Raw genomic sequence first — 25658 nt, 5'->3', positions numbered from 1 at the left:
GTTGTTATAGAAGAGAAAGAGGGGATTTAATTAAGATATCTAAGTTTGTAAAGATGAGACTAATAAATTTGTTAATAACTTTTGGTTAATTCAATTCATCCACATTATTCTTCAAGATATAGAGATGATTCACATGAGACTGTGACAAGGTGGAGTGCATATAACTTTTCAGCTTCCTTTGACTAGAAAATGATCTTTTAGCATTACTTGTGGTCAAGTATTACTAACTTATAAATTCTGAGCAGAGAGAAAACTGATGAACAAATGTTCTGAAGCACATTTTTTTTCCAAACATAATATATGAAAGTCTTTTATGAAACTAGAATGTTCTTGGCAAGAACACTGTGTACTTGTTTAGTTTCATACTTCATGCAATTCTTTGATTTTAACAACACCAAGTTGGTTACATTAGTAGGCAGCACAATTCCATCCTTAAGAGTGAGTGGAGACATGCCTCACTGCAGAAAATCCTTGGGTGGAGAAACCAGTGAAGATCTCTGATTTGGGGATGCCCTTCAAATCCCTCTAAACAATAACTCCTCATGGAAGGATAAAAGTTGCATGTGGAGTGACCTCAATAAGTATAAAACAATATCCCCAATATCCTTCAAATTCAAAAAATAGTTTAATGTGTTTTGGGGTAGATGTTTCTACCAAGATATCCTCAGAAGCTACCTTCATAACTGACTTAGGAGAGCCAGCAAGCTCTTCCAAATAAAAAAAGGGAGACATTTGCCATAAAGGTTTGTCTAACAAAGAATGCAGTATGGGAAAATAAGATACAGGTGTAAAAGATGGTGAAGATTGCTGATCAGAGTCCATAAAACATTGTTATTTACTAATGATCTGTTTTTGTATTTAAATTTGGAGGATCCATAATGAAATAAGCAAGTTTCATTGCCCACTTACCACACTCACCATGAAGTCCTACAAGGGGATGCATTAAAATGCCAAACAAGGACACTGCAGCAATGTCAGGGTTTCATGAGCACTATACCCAAACACTAGCATCGGACATAATATCCACAACACTGGTACTCAGTTGGCCCTTGCCCAACAGGACCAGCTGACTGATCCTGGGAGGTTTTCCAAAAGCTATTCATCTACAGGAATTCAAGGCCAAAGTGGTGTGTTGGGATTGCACCACTCAACCATCAGGGTTATCTCCTCCCCTTCATGGGTCACCACTCAAAACTAAAAATACAGAACCTTTCCTGGGATGTCCTTTCACCACATACAGGAATTCACCCCAAGGGGATCACACTGTCTTGGTTAATAAATAATGTTAAGTATGCATACTAAGAGGTAGTGACCAGACTATTCTTAAGCCAATCAATAAAAATTTTTATACAAATATTTAAGTTACTCGGGAAAATATATTTACAACTTTTTCATAGGCTAGACTACTCAGGTGCAGAAAAATAGTATTTCAGTGTGATATATAATACTATTTAAAATTATCTACAATTGCCCACAGGACATTTTTTCACCCTCTCCTTATGAGGAAATGTGTTTGGTTAATCTTAGTGTAATGGTTGATTAGTTTCTTAACCCATCCAAGTAGTGCACTGTTGCTAGTGGTAAAGCATATAGGATTTTAAGTTGTATCTAAAGCAAAATTGAATACAAGTCTACAGATGTTATAATTCCATTGTACAGATCATTGGTTATGCCACTTTTGGAGTATTATGTTCAGTTTTGGGTTCCTAATCTATCTTGGGAAGGACGTTGAAGTGTTGGAAACAGTTCAGAGAGGGGCTACTAGAATGGTGGCTTCGATAGATGGTCTGTCATGAGATTTTTGAAGGTGTTTTCTTCCTAAGAAGTCACGACCTACCAGCAGTGGAATTGCTAAGATGAATATGACTACACATAAAGAGACATTTCGGTCATTACATGAAACTTGTTTGAGAAATTGAATAGATATACATATTACAGCTGCATTGCACAGAGAAAACAATTAAACAATAAATTTCTTAAGACTTTCATCTGTTTCAAGGATTAATTTCTTTAAGTCTGTCTTGATGGGGGGGGGGGACATAAAAATAGCTTTACATCCCTTTTTCCATTCAAAGTTGTTTGGAATTTAATAATACTGTTTAAATAATGTTGTTTTACAAATCTAAATAATGTTTCTACAAAAAATAAGTGCTAAGTTTGATCTGGTAGATTTGGAATTAAAGTTTGACTTGTAAATTTCTGTGATTCAAGTTGGAAGATAGCCATTTAGAGAAATACGATCATGCCATTACTTAATTATATATTTTGAGCTTTGACACATATCAACAAGAAATGCAATGAATCTTAAAGTAATACAGAACAAGTAATATGTGTCATTAGTTTAGATGATTAACAGCAGACTGGAAGTTAGAAATCATCAGAAAAATCTGAACCACAAAATTCAGAAGAATAATTTAAGAAATGCAAAAGCCAAAATGTTGCATAGTAAAAACATAGTTTTTTGGACTTTTGTGGTTTTATAAATAGTTTGGGCAAAAGTATAACCTTTCACAAATACACACATATAAATGAGGTTAAACATAGACTGTATGATGTAAAAAACAAATCTCAGTTGCTGAAGTATATTTGTAATCTTGTAATCACAATTTTTCAACCTTGTTCAAGTAATTATAAGTGTGACAGTTCTTTTACAGTCATAAGAACAAACTCTATTTCAATTAAATAACGGGTACTGATAACATTAAGACAAATAATTATTAAAGTACAGATAAGAGAAGTTAACAGATTTGTTTTACTACAACTAAATTCAACAACACAAAACATGAAGTTATAATTTGTAATATGTTATTTATCTTTGCCATATCTCTTAAAGTTACAATATTTTAATGTTGAGACATTATGAATTCTGAGAAGCACTGGTACAAGTCCCTGAATGACTGTTGTGGTTTATTCACTCAAAATAGCTTTTTCATGTGACAAAAATATTTTACAAACATTAAAATTTTAATACAGTAAAGGCTAACTAGACTTAAAATATTTTTTTTATATAAATAAAAACACAAAAACATCTAGGTAGTTAAGATTAATGCATAATTACCATAACTTTTTACTAAAACAAGTTTGTTCAAAAGATTACCTTAACAGAAGAATAAAAATGTGCACATTTATAATGCAAAACTATTTTCATTTATGTATAATTATAAAACTATTTAACAAAAAGTAACATGTATTCAGAAGTAACACTTTTTTTTTTCCTATTTTAACGTTTTTACATAGAAAAAACGTTAGGTGACACCTGTGAATATCTTATAATGTTTTAAATGGTAGAACCATTCTCATTACAAAATGTATCTTTATATGGTAAGTTCACAGATCCTTCATACTCACAGCCATGATCATACAATATCAATTCAATCATGTATTTAACTGTCTTTTATTTCACAAGAACTTACCACTGGGAGAAACTATGACTGGGTGGGTAAGACGGTGATCACAGTCTGATGGGAACGTTAGCAGAATTACAAGAATGGAACCAAGACTAGTTCCTACCCACAAGCTAGGGCTAGTTGTAGGATCTTGAAGACAACAAAATGTATGGAAAACAAACACTTGGTTACAAATAAAAGTAGTAAATTAAGTATTTTATTAAAAAAAAAAAACAAATGAGTAATATAATTCAAGTGATTTGTACAACAATAGGAATACAACTAAATGAGGTATTACAGTGGTGAGATAACTACCCAGACCCCTGGTTGCACTGGTATGTATTTAACTTAACAAGGAATGCGTGTGAAAGTCAACTTTTTCAAAAATTTTTTATATCAAACATCTGCATTTCTTTGCCACATTATGGTTTAATTTTTTAAAACTATTTTAATTCTTTATCACATGTTTTTAGACAGCTTTGTCATGACATGTCAATAAACAGATCTACAATTGAAATAAATATGGAAGCTAACTATCGTTAATACTTTTGATCTAGCATACACTTTACACAACTATTTGAATAACACGAATCAGTCTGAATTTCTACAACACAACTCTATTAAGCAAGACACAATAACAATATTAACTTATCGAATATATAACACCACATCTGTTTGCAAAGAAGAAAAGCAAGCTAAAACCAAGTCAAACTTAATACAATGATCAATTAGCAAGTAACTATTTTTAACATCTTAAAACCAACATTTCAATTTGCATGGTGCCACAAAACAATGTTGGTCAGATTGCAGACTGAGATCAGATGCAGATAAAGTAACTCAAACAATTTAAATGTTAAGCAACTCTCTGACTTTGTACTACCATTCAGACTTCCAAAATCTGGACATCCCTTTTCCTGCTAATTTTAAGAAAATGTATAGATACTACTTTTACAGTATCACAGTGTTTATATATTTTCTGTTTGATATAAAATACTGCATAGAGTACAATATAATAAAGTACAATAGTGTCCAATAACATTTTTTCCTCTTTTTCTCTTCAGATTGGTCTGTACAATATTTTATTTTTGACTATAATACTTTCTTATGCACATTACTCTTGGTGTACAACAAGATGAATTATAGAAATGCAGTTTTCTTAGTGGCAAAACTCAGGACCCATAGTTGCTGAACTTGGGAGGGACAGCTGTACTTCTTTAGAATATAGCTTCAGCATTGAATGCTTTAATAAATTCTCTACTATGAGAAACATTACTATTATCATTAAGAAAAAAACTTTAAAAAATAAGAAAACCAGGTAAAAAAAGCAGTAAGATCAACTTCAAAACTAAAATATTTTTTACTTAAAGACATCATACCACTTTTATTACTAAAGGAATCAGCAAAACAAAGCCACTGGACAACCTCAGCACTAACATTTTCTAAACTGGACACACTTGAGCTTCTGGACCAAGAAAATGAACTGTCGATCTTCTCTGCATGAGTGGAAAACATTTTATCATAAATAAAACAATTAAAATGCCATAAAAGAAATGTACAAACAGAAGAGTCTTATTCAAAGTGTAAACTTGTGCACATTTATATAATAAAAAACATACTTTAGGTATCACACTCCATTTATTACAACAAAATCTTTTAACAATTTGAAGTACACAAACATTAGATATCAATTAAATTACTGAACAGAAATTTTCCTTTAGTTAACTCATAAATTTAATTAAGTAAATAATAAACAAATTTTAAGGAAGGATTATTATTACAGCTTGCAGGAACAGATCACTTATAGTGATGCATGTGAATCCTGCAATTAATAAAGGTCTTTAAAAACAACAGAATGCTTTAGTGTTTAACATCTCAGCAAATTTAGAAAGATATAACATTTATACTATAAACAAACAATGCAGAGATATTAAAATGTCAAAATATTGTGTGTATGAAATTCAAAATATAAATGTGAAACTACCTGACAATCACACATTTCAAACTCAAATATTTTGTTCATTAAAGAAAATGCCTATTGTTAAAAATTGAAAAGTTCCCAATAACTTTCTTTTCTGTTATAACACTGAATACTACTATTTTTAACTTTCCTTTCTGTTATAACACTGAATACTACTATTTTTAACTTGCTTTTCTGTTATAACACTGAATACTACTATTATTTTTTTATCAGAAAATTAATGGTAAAGATTTATTTTATTTATCTTTTTACACTTTTTCTCTTTTTCCACATGTGATATCTCTTCTCATTTATACAAAATTCTGTTAATTTCTATGAACCTGCTAAAGTAAACATAAATCTTTTATTAACCATGTTAGAAATTGTGCAATAAATTTTAGTGTACATAGAGTCAAATGCTTACATACAGTACAGAATTATTTAGGTTAGATAAACATATAAAGGAAACACTAATGCCAAGCAGATGCAGAAGTTTAACACAAGCATAAAAGTTTACAGAACATAAATATAAAATATTTCTACTGCATTCCAGAAATCTTCACAAAGAAACAGGAAACCAAGAAATGAGCATGAGGTGTCCTGAAATACACTGCTGGCCAAAATCTTAAGGCCAATGAACATAAAAAATATTAAATATTAAAAAAGTTTTTTATTTTTATTTTCCCTTTTCTTATTTTCATCTTTCGAAGCTCTACTCAAGTGGTTTAGTCTAACAACACAAAATGCATATTTTTTCTTTATATTCTTTGGCCTTACGATTTTGTCCAGCAGTGTATTTGTAATTTTCAAGAAAAGCTATAGAAATCAGTTATAATTTCTGTACAGTTGAAGGGAATAAAAAAAATGCATTTACCATTTATCTGTCCCTACTAATTAATTTACTTTTATAACTAACAACTACAAATGATTTAAAATGAAACTTAAAAATCATAAATAAAAATGGTACAAAACTATTATCTTTCCAAGAAAAGAATATGCAATATATTTATATACAAGCTTTGATTCAGGTTATTACTTCTTTTCTGAAACAAAGAACCAGACATAATACCACACAAATGTACATAAACATTTATACTAACAGTTTTATCTTGACGTAAACCTCCTAACGTTTTATCTTGATGTAAACCTCCTAACGTTTTATCTTGATGTAAACCTCCTAACTTTCTCTTTTATTTTATTTGTATAGTTTCCAAGCTCATACACAAACTGGGTACCAAATGGCTATTGTAGATTGTGATAAAACAGTTTGTGTGCACTTTTAGAAAGTATTTACTGACACTTAACTAATTTATATATATAATTACTTAGTGACAACTTTAATTATAGTGAAAGCAAAATTTATCTAAATGTTTTGAATTCAATGAGTAAACTCTATTGGGGTTAATTTATTGTACACAAAATAAAACATTAAAAATGAGGTTTAACACTTCACTCTTTTCCAATTTGCATAACAAGAGAGACAAGAGTTAAAGTGAAAAACATTAAATAATTAAGATTGTATTTAGTACTGATGATATAATTATCATAAACAGAAAATGTATTTCCAATACACACCTCACTCACGTAACAGCTTTCCCATTCATTTCTATCCTCTATATGCAGAGTTCTTCACACTGATACTTTTTTAATGTGTTACAAGTGTGCTGTAGCATGCAAGCAAGAATGTAACAACCCACCACTTCAACCTTCACTTCAATATTATGCAAAAAAAAGACAATAACTTCCAATATGATACTACTCACATAATAGCTGAACTTCCACATTGCACTGAAGGTATCAATGCAAAACTTAATCAGAGAGTGTCTGAAGAGAGCTCCTGGAGTGTATCTTCTCTCTGCAGAGGTATACATCCACGGGAGATCTGAATCACATATAATCTTCACCCATTGTGAAAATATGTTACTATAATGGGTGGGAAAGGAGCACATCAAGAAGCAACTAAACATGAAAATAATGTAGACGTTAGGGTGCATCAAAGCTTCCAGTCCAAAATCAGATGATACTATTCTACCAGTATGATGGGGTCTCAAATGTTCTCCTCTCAAGCCTAGGAAGCAGAAGGAAAAAACTTCTATTCCAACCTCTAGGCAGAGCAAACTCAGAATACAACCAAAACCAAGCCACCATGGAACTGAAATCCAAGTGACAATATAATAGAGAAATGAAATATGATGGTTAACTCAAATAAAAAACAAAGTGGCATTAGGAATTTATTATCCAGTCCACAGGAGGACAAAAAAAACCTACCAAACACACATTTTAGGACTTAAATTTGTGCTTAATTCAACACTAGTCCATATGGGAACCAACATCATGGCAGTAGAAGAATAAAGGGTCCCAGCTGGAGGAGTGAACTGTATTTTGGTGGATCATCTCCAGTAAATAACCGTGCAGCACTGGATATCATATAATCGGGCCCACAGTGGAAGGAGGGTTCATATTGTCTATAACAACAGAACACAATTAACCTGCTCAGAAATGAAGGGAACTGATACCTCATGGCTCAGATCTGGTAAGTGACAAGAGCTCCCACTCTCTAGTCTAAGAAGTAAGAGATAATGCTATGTGAAGACTGGAGGACTGTAATACTGGAAAAAGTGCAATGGACGACTATGATAGTCCATAAGTTAATACAATCTGGTGCAGACATAGTTATAATGCAAAACACCATGAAGATTAACTCACTAGTGGTCTTGTGGAATACTCCATCTCAGCTGTTGGCATTATACACTAGTAAGAATTTATAGATTACTACACCTGGATAAGCATTACTTGTCACAATGTGAGATCTAACATATACATTAGTGAACTTACTCATTCACAGATGGACCAAGGTGTGAAAAATGGCAACAGGTGATATTTGATATCTAGATAAGGAGATGTCCACGTGATGAAGATTTTGGGAGATGAAATGTATTAAATGTAGTCCACATACTAGCCTGAATAATCTTTTCCAAAAGATGACAGAAATGGGCAGCCAGAGAAAGGGAGAGAGGTGACAGATCTGATGATAAAACACTTCAAAAAGAATTAGGAAATGAAAAATAACGAAGAATAATCCAATCAGATAAGCTAGTAGATCCATCCTTTAAGGGTGGTATGGAAAGTATAAGAGAAAGAAAGAGAAGGTTCCAGCAGATGATCAAATAATAACTGAAACTATGCAAAGAAGCCATGCAAGCAATACAACATTGTAGGATCAGAACAAGAATATAAAAAGGAAATGGAAGAGAAATGGGAGTGAATATGATGCCATCTTCAGGAGTCACTGACATTTTGAAAAAAAATACCATGATCCAGATATAGCAGAAAATAAATATGGTAACAAAGAACACATTATCCATTGACAGCAAAAACATCTAACTAATGTTGACCACAGGTGATATGGAACAAAAACTAGAATTGAAGGACAAGAGGTACATGAAACAGCGACTTGAGGTTTGAAATGAGGTTCGGCAAGGGCATGAAGAACCACGGTGAGGTCCCAATCAAAAAGACAAAAGGAACAAAACAAAAGTTCTCAATGGAAATAGAAGGTACTGAGCAAGACTGTTCCATAGCTGTGAACGATAGTAATAGAAAAAAAAAACCACTGTCAAACAGCCAAGTAAAAAGTTCAGACAGGTGAGTAACAGTAGGATGGGAAAGGAGGTAACCATGACAACTTGCAAAAAATTCTATTTTTTCCAAAAAAATGTCCTACATAAAAATGAAACCATATAGAGGTCCTATACATAAGTTAAGGGTAGATGGACATTAATTAAAGATGCACTCCTATCTAGGAGATCCCAACAACAGAGGAGTCATACTTGAAGGAATAGGGTCAAGGAAGACAAATACACCAATATGGAGTATGAAAGGGAACAAATATCCTCTCACAAGCCCTCAGGAGAGTGGTGAATAGCCTCAGACAGAAAATGGATGAAAGGTATTTTGGGATGGTGAAAAGAGGTAAACAAAGACAAGAAAACTGGGTTTGGTAAATCTCACAGTCATCAGGGTGAGAACCCTCACACTTGGATTAGATATACTAAAAAGTTGAGAGATGAGAAATGGAAAACCCAAACAATAGTACACTAAAGCACAGATATAAGGTATGAGTGAGATAAAGAATGCTAACTTCAGAACATAATTGTGCTAAAAACTGGAAAAGAACAGAAACCAGGCAGTAAGAGGAAGAAGCAGAGTAACCATAAAATATAAGAGACACAAACAGGGGTACAGGGATACTAAAATGATATCTTGAATGAAAAGACTTATCATGTGAGGTTAAGATTTCTGAAATAATTTTCTCTTTAATAAAGTGTTGAAGGAGTGAAGTACTTAGAATGAGTTGAACACCATTTATGATATTTTTGTTGTAGTTTGTGGTGTGAATGGTAGGACTTGTAGTCAATAGAAAATTTGTCAGTAGTCATCTGCACTAAGCAATTTTTATTTTTCTAGCATGCTGATTTAGCTTTGGAAATTCATTTCCTTCAGATGTTGTGGATGCAGTAAATTTGTAGGAGTTCATAGAAATAATTAATAAATATTTGAATAATAAAAGTGTTTTATTTTTAAATTTCAGTTCAGTGAACAGGATGACCTAGAAGAACCAAAACACTTCTGTTTTGAAATTTTGTTATTCAACATCCCTTATTCTCCAGATTTAAATAACCTCCAGTAATGTACAAGGTTCACATTTTGTATATCACAGTTTTGCAACATATGCCCCTCAGTATAAATATGTTCACCTCAACATTTTGTATGTCTGTCTTGCAACATGCTCACCCTAAAATGAATTTCTATTTTGTAATGAGAGAAAAGTTTTTAACTTGTCATGTTACACTGTTTGTTTTGCACCTCTAATGAATAGCTGTCATCATATAAATGGTTAAGATTACAAGTACATTTTATATACTTCCAAATTATCCAAATTTTACATGTGTGTGTGTGTGTGCGTGCACACCATTATAGTACTTCCAAATTATCCCAAGTTTTCATGCATTATACAATGTCTTTTAAATCTAATTAGAATATCTGTTTTCTCTTGTTCATTCTTTAGTTACACAAGGATTTATAATTTTTTTTGATGGAGGAAAAGTTATAGTTGGCACAGGATGAGGACCACAGTGAGAAACAATTCATGCATGCTAGGGTGCAAATGTTAAGCTTTGACAAAAGTGACAGGCAGGTAAAAAGAGGAACAACAACAATTAGGGTTATAAAAACTTGAACAGATAGTGTCAACCATATTCCTGAAAAGAAAATCCACTGATGTGCTCAACATCAGAAGACTATTTAGTGTGAACCTTGAGACTTGGCTGTACTGATCACCGAGGTCAGGGTCTTTAATATGTCATCTGTTGCTGAAGTGTGGAGTTACTTTTTCCACATCCAGAATTTTCTTTCTTAAGGACTACTTAAAGCATTTATTGTCTATCAAATACTTTAAGCTAAATAAACAGCATTACATTTTAACTATCATGTATCATACCACTCTCTACATGCTAACAATAAAATCCTAAGTTCTTTAATTATGTCAACAACTAACTAGTTCTCAAAGTACTTGCTTTACAACACCTAAATAGTCTATTATAGGTGAAATGATAAAAAAGAGGCACACAAAGAATCTTGTTTGTACAAAACAATTTAGTCAAAATATTTTCCAGCATATCATACTGCTAATCAGTCATTGACCAATAAGAAATTTCAAAGCATAGAAAACAGAAAAAAATAAAAAAATAAGAAATTGACTTTTTGGTTTGTATAAAATAAATAAGATTAAAGGGAATACCAGCAAAAATTTAGAAATAACAAATATTTTATTGTTCAAAGTTAGCAGAAAGCATTAGTGGTAATTACCAAAGAGACCAGCTAGGCAACTCTGATCTGACAGAGATGTGGGTGTCGTCTTTCAACCACCAGGGAATGATCAGCAGGCAAAGAAACAAAACAAAAAACAATACTACATAAACATACTCACACATTAGTTATGGAAATCTCTTTCAGTTATAATAAAACCCCAAAGTAGAACATTTTATACAGTAAATAAGGATCAATACCATGAACAAAATAAAAAACTTTTAACCATGATTATAGTTAACATATATATTCCTGAAACCTCAAGTGTTAAAAATTAATCTTTCTCTACATCTCACCAAGGTTTCTCAGACTAACTGAAAACATATTTTAAAAGTAAAATAAAAAATAGCTCTGATGGATTAAGAATACTATTAAGGCAAGAAAAATGTCAATGAATCTTTCCAGTTCTGACACCTTAGATAACACAAAAGTTTATTGTCAAGATAAAATACATATAAAAATGATATTGATAACAATTTATGTACATAACTTCCAGAATTACATTGAAAATACTGTTTTGTTTAGCTGTACTGATAACATAAAAATTATGTGAATGTAACTTTTTATTGCAGCAAGAACCATATCACCACTAATAATGAGCATTCAAAGCACTATTCAGTACAGGTTAATATCATTAGCAATATTGCAGCAAGAACCACATCACCACTAATAATGAGCATGTCAAAGCACTATTCAGTACACGTTAATATCATTAGCAATCAAACTAGTATAAAAGGTGCAAGTGCATTAAGTACAAATATTATTAATAAAAGTATATCAATATTTGTTTCAAACTTATGTTTCATCAAAAGGAATAGCTTCATAACTGTTATTTACATTAATTGTCAATAGATGATTAAGATCAGTACTATAAAACAATAAAGAACTTAATATAAGAAAATTTCTTTTTTTTTTATTTTTTTTTTTAAATAACAATTCATTGCACTTTTCAGCTATATTCCAAAGGTCATGATGGAAGTTGCCTGTGGTAATAGCATCCAAAATTGTTAGGGATATTCCATCTATCAAACAACATTTACAAAGCAGATAAAAAAACCAGTTAGCAGTCAGGGTAATTTAATTAAGAGTAAAGAGTCGAGTGCTTATACCCTCAATGTCTCAACCCTCACTTCCTTTCACTGTCTGCAGCCAGTTATTGGAAGGCTGTTACCCTTAAAGAGATGTATTATAGTCACAAACAAAAAAAAGTTTAAAATATTTATTTTAAACATCACCTACCATTCTCCATCCTTAAAAGTTAAAACAATTCCTAAAGTAGAATGGTATCCACTCTAAAAATTCTACTCCAAGTAACTACCAACCTCTACCCTTTATTGAAAGTGCCATATTTTACACAAAATCTTAAAACAACAAATTTTATACTAGATCTTAAAAAGAATTACAAAACCTACCTTAAGTACTGTAGGTTGTTCATACTGTTTCTTTGTCATAACATTATTCAAGTACAGCATGATAAAGCTAAGAGGTAGCTAACTACCTCTAGTGACAAAAATATTTTTATCCTAACTGAATATTTACTTAGTATTACATTTTTTAATTTGCCAGTATTTATAACAGTTATTTTCTAGTTTAATTATGAATAATATAAAATTATCCATAAAGAACTTACTGTTATTACAAACAGTTAAAAATCTTTTAAATTATGATGTAATAATGTCTTTTAGCATCATATGAGGAACTTTTCAGAAATGGACAGAAATTGGGAGTAGCTTGAAGCAGAATTATGAGAGCAGTTATTATTCTACTTTAGGAATTTTTTTTTAATTTTTAAGGGTAAAGGATGTTAGGTAATATTTAATAAAATATTTTTAGGCTGACTATTTTATTTCTACTTTTGACTATAATACATCTCTTTAAGGGTAACAACCTTCTCATAACTGGCTGCAGATAGTGAAAGGAAGTGAGGGGACTCGACTCTTTACTCTTAATTAAATTACCCTGACTGCTAACTGGTTTCTTATCTGCTTTGTAAATGTTGTATGATAGATGGGATATCCCTAACACTTTTGAATGCCATTACCACATGCAACTTCCATCATGACCTTTGGAATATAGCTGAAAGGTGCAAAGAATTGTTATTTAAAAGAAGTTTTAAAATTTTCTAATATATCTCTTAAACTCATTTTGCATTGTTTGTTCTTTCAAGAAATCCATATTTTAGCTTCCTCTCTTCAAAGCAAATCTTTGAAGGCCCATGAAAGTTCCCTAACAGCAGTTTATCATGTTATCTTAATTTTACATTTCTTCTTGCTTGGGTACCCAAGTTCCCTAACAGCAGTTTATCATGTTATCTTAATTTTACATTTCTTCTTGCTTGGGTACCCAAGTTCCCTAACAGCAGTTTATCATGTTATCTTAATTTTACATTTCTTCTTGCTTGGGTACCCAAGTTCCCTGACAGCAGTTTATCATGTTATCTTAATTTTACATTTCTTCTTGCTTGGGTACCTAAGTTACCTTACAGCAGTTTATCATGTTATCTTAATTTTACATTTCTTCTTGCTTGGGTACCTGGAAGTTCCCTAACAGCAGTTTATCATGTTATCTTAATTTTACATTTCTTCTTGCTTGGGTACCCAAGTTCCCTAACAGCAGTTTATCATGTTATCTTAATTTTACATTTCTTCTTGCTTGGGTACCTAAGTTACCTTACCACCAACTTCAACAACAAAACTCTTTCAAAGAAAAGAATTAGTTTTATATAGTTTCTTTTAAGAACAAAAAGTTTGAATAGGAGATTCAATTCTTAAAAACATTTTAATGTTGCTTATAGTAGGAAACTCTCTTGAAAATTTAAATCTCTAGAAATTTAATTTTTAAAACTTGGTTAAAACTGTGTTAAAACCCTTGATATCAGAACAAATTACTGGTTATTACTTTCATACAAATGTACACACATGTGGAAAAAATGTGCCAAATAATGTTTTATTTATTATCCTACCTTTAGCAACAGGAAGGACTTCTGTAAGTTTCAAGACCAAGAACTTCATTACATATCTACTGATTGAGTAGATAATCCTTCCAACAACCAGTTACAGTACACTTATAAAGGTATTCTTGGCTTATACAGTTCCTTATTTCTTAGATTTTTTTCTCATTATTCACAAGTTCGATTTGTTGCTTGGATTTTCCAAAACGTTATGAGAAGGCAACTTGCCATCCCTAATTCTGAAATGACAGACACTGACAACTCTTGTATGATGGAACTAGTGTGATATGACTATCACTCTCGTAAAGAACCCATGACCTTAAAGTGGAGAGTGAATATTTTCTTACAGTAAAAGGCTTGAGCCATGGAAATTCAGCTCCACAGTCTAGGCACACTAATTACTACATCATAAATGGCCTCCAAAAGTTAAAATTCTATGTGTAGTCAAGTCATTATACATTTGCTCAAATTAAACTGTTTTAAACTTTAAAAATATTTCATATGACTTCTGAAACATACAAACTCCTGTTACAAGAGTCATCTATTAACACTTGTTAGTGACCTTCATATATATGTAAATTTTACTTGAATTTGGTAAATTAAAGTATATTATTAAGTTACATCAACCACAGATAAAATAGTATATACTAATATATTAATTCTCCAAACCTTTTCTAAAATTAAAAGTACTAGACCTGTTTTATGTAAGCAGTTTTAACATTCCTGCCAGTAATAGAACTTTTCAGCATTTTACAATTATAATATCCTTAATAAATGCAGGTCTTATATTATTCTGAAAATCAGTCTTTTTTTACATATTGTGAAAGTTATAAGAACAAAAAGATTTTTAATTATCTCTATAGTATTCAAGTCTTAACAGGAATAACTTTCACTTCATAGTTTATGTACACTTTAACAGGGAGAAAAACTGACATAACACTCAATTTAAGGAATTCAAGTTATTAATAATTTTCCTTTTTCTAGCTTTCTTTTAATCATTTTATATTTTGAATATTTTTAGCAAAAGATAAATGTGCATAACTGATGGCTACACTACAAGGATATGTGAATATAATAAAATTGTATATTTCAACATTTTGATACTTTGTACATGAAATTAATGCCTCTTTATTATTGTTAAATTTAAAACTCTGATCCACTGTACTTAAAGAACATGAACATACAGTGTAAAGAAAGAAAGATTAGACAAAGACAGTAATGAAACAAAAGCAAGCTGATATAAAGTGGCAAAATAGAGCAATCTAATATAAGTAAAAATTAAATGCTACAATAACTGAACAGCAGCCAACCCAGAAGCAACAAAGTCAGAATTATGTTCATATACATTGCCAAAAATCACTTAAGCAGTTTCCAACTCAACTTACCACATATTTTGATCATGGATAATGTGGGAGTTTCAGCATCGTTACGTAAATCAATAATCACATGTTTGGTTTTCTTTTTTTCTCTCTTTACCGACTCCTTCTGCCTTTTCTTCCATTCATTTTCTTTGCCATCATCCACAACATCATCATGCCAGTAATCTGAATGACAGATGTGTGGTTTTAAGTCCTTTTTCACGTTTTTTTTTTCTTTTCACCTGAGAACTTCTTTGTTCTTCATGTTCTTTATTTTCTGCCACTTGATTCAAATCAACAAATTCAACACATGATTTCTGCCTGAATGTGTACCTCCTTTTCTGTACACAACCAGAATTAGTAAAGTTAAAAACACCTTGTCCACCCGCAGGAAGAGACTTCGTCCTTAACAGAGGTTCATGGCTTTTTGTGTTTTTCCCCAACTTTTGTTCCAAATTATCTTGATTAAACAGTTTGTAATTAAGATTTTCTGTCATATAATTAGACTTACATGAGAACTCTTTTATATGATCTTTTTCAGCTTTTCTTTCAGGAACTTGTAAAGATCTCTCCGAGTTATCATTAATGACATACTGAGAAGAGGAATTATACCTTACTGAGGAGAGATAAAGAGCAGACTGTGAAAAAGATAGCTGGGAATCACATGTGTCTGCAAGGTTATCAGACTGCAAAACATAAACCAGAAAATCAAGATATTACATGCAAGACAAACTAAAGTTCATGCTACTTAGTTAAATAAAAAAAATATTAAGACAAAAATAATGAAAAGTAAGACATGGTACATGAACAGTAAATGAAAAGTAAGACATGGTACATGAACAGTAAATGAAAAGTAAGACATGGTACATGAACAGTAAATGAAAGGTGAAAGAAAATAAGTATTAATGACAACGTTTACAAATGTTATACAATAAAGCATCTTAGCTGGTAAGTGTTAAAACACACTTATTACACACATATACATATAAAAGTATAACTTTCACACCTGATCAGGTGAAGGTGAGCAACAGCTGTCATGTTCTAAAGATCTGATGTCAGTTGCTGCTACAGTGTTATTTCTTTTGGGTGATCGAGCCACTCTTCGATATGGGTCTGCTGAACCTGTAGTGAAAGTATTTCTCATGTGCCTTACTTGACGTTTAAAAAAGATAAATTTCACAGAGAAAGCTACATCAGACAATTATCTTTCAATTTCTTATATTCTGTATTATTCATTGACTACAATGAAATGCATAGTACTTATATATCTATAAAAACACAAACATTCAATTAAGTACATAACAAGTAGTTTAATTAATGAAATCATTTTTACATGCAGACTTTAACTGCAGCTTATGATATGTTCCCATATAGAATGCAGAACCTACAACTTTCCACAAGAGTAATGGTTTTATATACATAAGCGTAATATTTCAACAAACACAAATGCTCACTCACCATAAAGGTCTGGAGTCCCCATGTTCAATAAACACGTTTTCTGGATTAGATCAACAACAACCAAACCACATTCATTCCCATAGGCCATTCTATAAAAAGAATTATTTGTCTTACTAATTCTCTCGTGTAAGTTTTGCTTGTATAAAAAGGTTTTATTTAAAAACATTACACAAATGCTCCTTTTCTGGTATCTGTACTAAAGTTTCTCAGGTAGCCATGAACAAAAAAATAACTTTGTGGTATCTGTACTAAAGTTTCTCAGGTAGCCATGAACAAAAAAATAACTTTGTGGTATCTGTACTAAAGTTTCTCAGGTAGCCATGAACAAAAAAAATAACTTTGTGGTATCTGTACTAAAGTTTCTCAGGTAGCCATGAACAAAAAAAATAACTTTGTGGTATCTGTACTAAAGTTTCTCAGGTAGCCATGAACAAAAAAAAATAACTTTGTGGTATCTGTACTAAAGTTTCTCAGGTAGCCATGAACAAAAAAAAATAACTTTGTGGTATCTGTACTAAAGTTTCTCAGGTAGCCATGAACAAAAAAAATAACTTTGTGGTATCTGTACTAAAGTTTCTCAGGTAGCCATGAACAAAAAAAATAACTTTGTGGTATCTGTACTAAAGTTTCTCAGGTAGCCATGAACAAAAAAAAATAACTTTGTGGTATCTGTACTAAAGTTTCTCAGGTAGCCATGAACAAAAAAAAATAACTTTGTGGTATCTGTACTAAAGTTTCTCAGGTAGCCATGAACAAAAAAAATAACTTTTCAAAAAAAGAAGGATTTTAATAAAAAATAATAATGACTAAGTTAATAGAAAAGGTTAAAATATGATTTAAAACTCACAAGCCATAGGAAGAGTTGACACTTAAGGCAGTGATATGACCTGGTATCTCTCCATCAACCCAAGGTGTAAGACACACTAACTCTGCTTGAAACCCTGCATGCCTTTTGTGGGAACTACTTTTCACTTTTAATGGCACATAATACTCTGCAGTTGGCTCCTATATAATGTTGTTTTATCCTATTTAATGATCTTTTTAAATAAGTCACACATATATGTACAAAATATATCAACTTGCTGGTTCAGCTACATTAAAAAATGTTCCATAGAGATTAAATGAACACCTTAACCTCTCAGTAAACATGCTTGACAAATAATTTAAAACCAGTTGCAGAAACTTTATAAGGGTGATTTCAAAATTCAATTTTACTTGTTGAAAAAAAAACAAACTGTAGGAAACATGTCATCCATATAACAAAAAAGTACCCGTGAAATTAATTATACTATATATACATAGCTTTTTAATATGTATGAATGTTTTACAGAATTTTGCACAATAGTAAATGTTACAAGCCTTTCATACACAAAATATAAAAATATCAAGTTTTCAAATTACATAGTTTTTTTTCAATTAAAGACTTGCTCGTGTTGAATATTCAATGTACAAAGTAATTTTGATTTTATGATTAAAAATACTTTTCTTTATCTGAAAATTATCATGTTTCTCTTCCTTAATCTATATATATATATTGAATAAAACTTTATATTTAATCTGTTACTTTATCGACGTAAACTATGTGGTGTTGGTCAATTTGATCCACCTTGTAACCATCATAAAAATCAGTAAATAAATTTAAATTATCCATTTTTTTGTTCTAGAATAACTTCAAATTGTTATAGGAAACCATAAATTTTTATTCTAAATAGCTTAAATGTTGTAGCAACAAACATCTTTTCGTGTTTATTCATTTTTGTTTTACTGACCTATAAACCACATCTGACTAAAATACCCTAATTTAAGTTGAAAATCAAATGGCACACATGCAGCTCACATTACATCAAATAGCATAATGCACAAACTTCTTGTATATATATCTCACGAAAATTTCTATTATTTTCTTTCATTATCTTACCTAGTAAGTTTATATTTTTTTTCAATTTTAGTTACTTTTATAATAACACATAAGGAAAACAAAAGAAAAATAGAACACCTTGTAATTAAATATCAAACATGTTTATTTTATCTCTTGTATTATTTATTATATTTGATCTCCAGGTTGTAGGCAACTAACCAAAGTATAGCAAAAATAAAAGTTACAAATGCTAAATAAAGTTGTATTTTTAGTGCTGATCACAAAATTTCAAAGCATACAGATTAAAGGTCAGAGTTCATACTTATCCCATTCTTACACTTATTTTCTATAGTTATTTTATTACTAGCAGACGGTTTATAAATGAGAAGAAACAAAATGAATGGCATTATCTATCAAACATACTGTTGAGGTGAATGTGCTTGTAGTCACTATGAGAAAAACTTGTACACTGGATAGGTGAAGTGTCATTGGCCAATATTCAGTTCTTTACATTACATAGCCACAAAACAACAGATATAATGAACAAACTTTTATTATTAGTACTGTCTGTACTTTTTTGTATGGACAATGAAGTTCCAGAGTAAATCTTCTGAAAGTTTATTCTAATCTTTTTACACCTATTTTCTATGTTTATTTTACTGTCAGCAGCTGAAGTAGAAACCTCCTGAAAATAAAGTAATAAAACCCTATTCCTATTTAGGAACATATGTTGTCACATACTGACACAGATAATATTAAATAAGCCTTTTGTGGTGCAAATCTCAGAACATTTCCTATTTATAAACACAGTAGGGTAGGAATTATAAATTTGTTGACAGTATAATAGTTACAACCAGAAGTGTCTAAAGTATTATAAAATGGTTACTCTATGATATTTTAGAAAAATTGAGCTGATCCAATAAACTTTGTTTTCAGAGCAGGAAATTAAAGATGCAGTATGGAAGGTACATTTATTGATTAACATACAAATACCTACAGTGGGTACAATTTATCAGCTTGTTTATACAGTGCAGTAATTGTAACAAAAACTGCTTAAGGCACTATAAAAAAGTGAGAAAAATTCATAGTATGGAACTATATAAAACTATATCCAATCCAATAAAGTTGGTAGATGGAATATAGTGCTGGTATTGGTGTGGAAGTGCTTATAAACATCCTACTTCCATTCTTACCATGGTTATATGGTAACCAATAAATGCATAGTTTCCAATATTTTTATAAAGTGAGGTTTTAGTTACCATACGTTGTGTATGTTTGTGTGTATACACACACATAAATAGAAAAATACTCTGAAAACTATGATTTCCACCTACAATAGTTTGAAATGGAAGTTCGTTTTTGCACTGTGAGTTGTACTTGCTACTCTTAACCCTCATCACATATGGATGTAGAAAAAAAATCATTTTTGTAGACCTTACATATGCACTTTTGAATACCAAAAAAAATTATAAATTACTTTACGCATACCACAGAAACCTACTATAATTTACCAGGCTTCCTAACTATGCTGAATTTGGGTCTTAAAAAAATCTAATTTCTGTTCAGAATACACAGTTGCTCATAATAGTTTTAAACTCTCTAACAATGTAAGAGATTTTCTCCTGTAAGTAATGTAGAAGGATTAACAGAATTACATACAGGAAATGTAGAACGTTTGATTATTTATAAACTTACAGGCAAACATGTATAAATTAGTCTTCTTAAATGATGACATGGTGGGCAAAATAAATATCATGATATCTTAACAAACAGAAAAGGTAAGAGGTTCTTATTTTATATTCTAGTTTGCCTGTATCAGAAATGAGTTTATAACTCACATGAAACTGTAAACTATTGTGGGCATCTTTAAATGTAATCTGGACAAACCCAAAAGATGATGTACCAGTGTAACACACGTACACACAAAACTGACATCTAGCAATATTTTATATTTACTTTCACACTAAGAAATTAACTAATGTATAATACTAAAATTTGAATTATAACCTGCAATTTGATACAAAATGAATTGATGTACATTCATAAAATAGTAGTCCAATAAAATTTTAAGTGTAAATCTGCAAATGTGATGCCATGTCCTATGACCTTACCCATCTTGGCAGGATTAAGTATAATAAAATTTATTGCTGACTAAATAATAAATTTTATAAACAAAATTCCCAAATATGTTTGAATTATACATATTGCCCTCTAAAGTAAAAATATTTGTTCAACATTTAAAACAAAACTTTTCCTTACACTTTAGCAACACTGCTGCCATTAATGATTGGTATGCCTTTTTCCAGTTAGTTTTCTTTATAAAACAGTGTTTCGTGTCTTAAATTTCAGTTGTAAAACCTTTAGCCAATCCCAGTTCAAAGTGTATATTTCAGTACCATATTATTCCAGTTGTCATACTTCACATTTAACAAATCATAGGATGATAAGTAAACCAAGTGATGAAACTTTGTTCTCTGGATTTTACAACATGAATGTGGGTGTGCTTATTACAGTAACTGTCATTTTATGTGGAGGCTGCATTTAGTAGTGGTCAATAGTACTTTTATAAAAGCCTTAGAAAATCTGCTTCTGGAAAAACTGCATGGGATTTATGTGGCCTTTATTATTATTTTTCTATAGTAGCTTAAATCATGCTACATTGTATATCTATTTATGATAATCATTATATTGAAAAACTAACTAAAAATAAATTATTTTTAGGAAAGTCATTCCATGAATGTTAGGATTAATATATACAGAGTGGCGAGTGCACAGTCTTTATGTGAATCAGGCTTAGTAATTTCAACTAAAGTTTGCAATTGATTTTTATATTCTTTTGCATTTAAATTAAAAGTTTTAAGTTCAATAACTTATCATAATCTCATATTTAATTCATAATAAAAATATGGTTCAGTATTTAGAATAATCTGTGTGATTTATATGTACAATACATATCATGTAAGACATTTACATTTTTTTCTTTTTACTATCTTTACTTTGTAATAAGACTTAAACTTCTGTTCTCGTTGTTGGATAACACAGTATAACTGGTATATAAAAGTTTATTATGAGATTTCTCAAATGATTTAAAACCCAGAATATAAGCAACAACAATAAATCCTATATGTTGGTTGTGAAACAAAAAACAAACATATTCATCTCAATACAGGGGAAGCTGTGACATTATCACAGTTGGGGTATTAACACACTGAAGAGTTTAAGCCTCAAATTCCAACCTAAATTTTGCCTATAATAAAAGTAATGTAACCTGGACTAATCTTGTGCTGTAAAGAGACTTTCTCTGTAATCTATGGTTTGTATGGTTTGGTAATCTATTGTAACAGGAAATATCATGTAACTAGAGTCAGGTGGTGGTATTAAAACTGCCTTTATTTTAAGCTATTACACACTTTCACTAACATTGGTAATTAAGCTTTTGTTTCTGTAGTGAAACAACATACAAGGACATGTGTTGAAATAAACCTGAATTCAGATAAAGTTGAAAGAAATAACATTCAATTTCTGAAAGGTTCTCTTACAATCATATCTACAGTAATGTTCAAATGTGCCTCCATTGGTCTGGATGAAAGTGAGTACCAACACGGAAGACAGTTTAAGGTAAATGTATGAAGTTCATGCTGCTAACTTCACAGTATTTTCAATCCAGTAAACAAAAGTATGGCTGCAATGAATCACAAACTTGAAATAAAACTGTTTTCTGTGCACATAGGTGAACATGAAATTCTATGTAAAAATAAAAGATTTGTTTATTATTAGGCTTACCTAGAACTATAATACTTGGTTTTGCATCTTACTCAAAACCATAAGGAAAGTAAATGATTATTAAAAAAATTAGAAAAATTTGCATTTTAGAAACCATAAAAGTTTTTAGATATTTTAAAATAATAAAACAGTAAGAAGTTCTAGTCTAGATCAAATATAAATATTGTAGTCATATCTTATAAATACCATTTCCTACTGTAATTTTCCAATATATTAAAAGTTATAATACAAATAAACTAAATATATAAAAGTAACAGGCTTTATGTTTCTTAAACTACATGTATTTAGGAATGTAGCAATGTATCCTTGCAAGGTTTCAAAAAATTTCTTCCATATGTTTTGTTGTTATAATAAAATATAACATGACTTGTGTTAGTTACATATAGAAATTTAGTAACTGGTAGTTATCAGGTTAAAGATTTTTACGTTTGTAATTAAAGTTATTAAAGTTATTTTGTATGTTTCTATAAATTCTGTATTTAAAGAAGAATTGTAGCAATGAAAATAACAATTAGATGGTAAATGTTTTATGATTCTCTGCTTAGTTTATATAATCTAAAAATAAAGTAATAAACAATTAAAAATTATCCACAACATTACTATCATAAGAAAACACAACAGTGAAGTATACAAAATGTACATTACAACAAAAAATACTTATTACACTGTGTCCACTGGACCAAGCCTGTACTGGAAAACTAATGTTTAAAATATATTCTATAATTCTAAATGAACTTACTGTAGTTTCACAAAATCTTATAATATTTTAATAAATATTAAAAGTGTGTTCTATATAAGGGAACCAAAAACTTTAGTACTTCTACTAAAGATTTGTTTCTGAGTTTACTTCAGTTACTCTCAAGCTAACTACAGTGAATGCAAGGTAATTTTTATGTTACGATTAAAAATGCTTTTCTCTCTTTATATTTTGATATTTCATGTCCAATGACTCATAGAACCTCTTAAATGAATAGTTTTTTTCAATAAAATTTCCATACCTTATCAATTTCTCTATCTTAACACTGTAGAATTGACCCATATGACTGACCTTTCAAACACCATAAAAAATACATGACAAATCTCTTTCTGAAATGACTGCAGGATGTAATAGAACATAAATAGTATCATGGTCAAAACAGTTTACACCTTATTTTATTTAATATCATTGTTTTATAACTCTACAGTGAATAGTAATAAATGGAGAGTTCAAACAAAATAAAAGTTTATGTTTCGTTATTTAACTACATCTAGTTATCTAACTACATGTATCTAATTTAAATAATTTTCATTTACTTTTTCATTAAAAAAAACAAGCTCTTACTTCTGAGATTTTACTTACTTTGGTTAAAAGATATAAAAATCAAGGGGTTCAAAACTTACTTTAGGATTAAGTTTTTTTAATAAGCCAATCTTTATTAACCCTAAGTTTTTTCACCATGTTGGTTATCCAAACAAAATTCATGTATTTTTCAAAGAATACCATAAAACTACTATAGTTTTATCCAGCTTTTTAACTGACCTATAAAAAGATTTTAAAAATTTCATTAATACTGATTTTGGTTTCCACTCAGTTAAATTTGCTCGAGAAAGGATGCCTTTTACCCAAATAAATTAACATAAATATACCGTAATGAAGCATCACTAGATATCTAGATGCCTCAAATAATTACTTTAATAAAAGGAAGAAATGAAGTATAAGAAAATATGTTTATGGAACAATGACAGCTCCAAGAACATGCTAAGAAAGTTGTTGCCGTATGATCAAATATCAAGTATAAGATGAACTGACACTACCAAGGGTACCAGAGGAGTTACTTAAAACAGAGATTCAGAGAAAACTGCCTAACAACATCCACTAATTGTTTAGATTAGAACAGATAGACACTATCAACGTTAAAAGGGGTTATGCAAGCTATAAACTAAAGATGAGAAACTGTCTGCTGTATGTTTGAGTTGAAGCAAACTGACACTATCGAGGTTAAGCAAATTTGGACACTGAGATCAAGAAAACTTTGGTGGACCAATGCTACAATATGAACTACTGTTTCTAAAATGAAACTAACAAACTTAGAAGTTCGTAAACAAGAGAGAAACCATGTGATGATACATCAGTAAGAACTATTGGTGATTAACGAGTGTGAGAAATTAAAAACAGGAAGTCAGCTGACACCATGGCACTATACTTCAGATAGTATAAAAGGTTCTAGAACAGATGCCACAATATCTTCAAACTCAAGCAAACACTTCAACTGATCTGAACATTAAAGAGAAAGGATAAAAGATTACTCTTACTGTTAGTAGAAACAGCATTTCTCGCCCAAGCTCTTTGAACGTATTATAATTCTATTTTTTCTTAAACATCAGTCATTATGTTAATAGAGTTAAAATGGTTGCTTGTAATAAACATGAATAAATATAAATTATATATACACATACACACACACATGAATACATACATATGTGTGTGTGTAAATGTTAATTGTTTGATGACTTAAATAAAAGTGTTATTGGAAGTCTTAGTCTTGAGTCTCCTTGTTTTAACTGTAAAGCCTCGATTTATTACCTGTGTGCTCCATTCACTCACTTCAAATAAATATTTCATGTAACAGCAGGTAGTATTAGTCGAATCTCCAACGGCTAAGCCAAAAATTTCACTCGGGCTGCTTGCAAGTCAGCCTCTGACCACATTACAACGATCATATAGTTTACACAATTATTTTTCTACTTGTTCTACTGATAAAATAAATAAGTGTTGAAATAAGGTTTTACAGTGACCACAACAAATTTATTGATATGCCACAAACTACAGGAGACTCTTATTTAGAATTCTGACATGTTAATATCTACACTTTATGTTTCTAATTTGTGGACATTTACAAACATATGTAAGTGAAGAATTCTGACATGTTAATATCTACACTTCATGTTTCCAATTTGTGGACATTTACAAACATATGTAAGTGAAGAATTCTGACATGTTAATATCTACACTTCATGTTTCCAATTTGTGGACATTTTCAAACATATGTAAGTGAAGAAA

General features: G+C 30.5%; 1 protein-coding gene across 5 annotated transcripts in view; it reads right to left on the bottom strand.

Moving 5' to 3' along the window:
* LOC143223796 (syntaxin-binding protein 5-like) overlaps window positions 1–25658 on the bottom strand; it is a 130026-nt gene that overhangs the window by 27312 nt on the left and 77056 nt on the right. For 4 of the 5 annotated variants that reach the window (XM_076452233.1, XM_076452232.1, XM_076452230.1 and 1 more), the window contains 6 exons: window positions 17825–17982; window positions 16978–17066; window positions 16526–16641; window positions 11212–11260; window positions 4763–4879; window positions 3414–3536 (listed from right to left, as the gene is read on the bottom strand). In XM_076452233.1, coding sequence (XP_076308348.1) covers window positions 3414–3536; window positions 4763–4879; window positions 11212–11260; window positions 16526–16641; window positions 16978–17066; window positions 17825–17982 — 652 coding nt within the window. Of the gene's footprint in view, window positions 1–3413; window positions 3537–4762; window positions 4880–11211; window positions 11261–16076; window positions 16089–16525; window positions 16642–16977; window positions 17067–17824; window positions 17983–25658 lie in introns of all 5 variants that reach the window. The other variant, XM_076452235.1, reaches the window with a different exon arrangement.

This window comes from Tachypleus tridentatus, chromosome 8, assembly GCF_004210375.1.
Source record: "Tachypleus tridentatus isolate NWPU-2018 chromosome 8, ASM421037v1, whole genome shotgun sequence".
In the NCBI taxonomy this organism is placed as follows: Eukaryota; Metazoa; Arthropoda; class Merostomata; order Xiphosura; family Limulidae; genus Tachypleus; species Tachypleus tridentatus.
The sequence above is the reverse complement of the archived record's forward strand: the minus strand, read 5'-3'. Positions and strand labels throughout refer to the sequence as shown.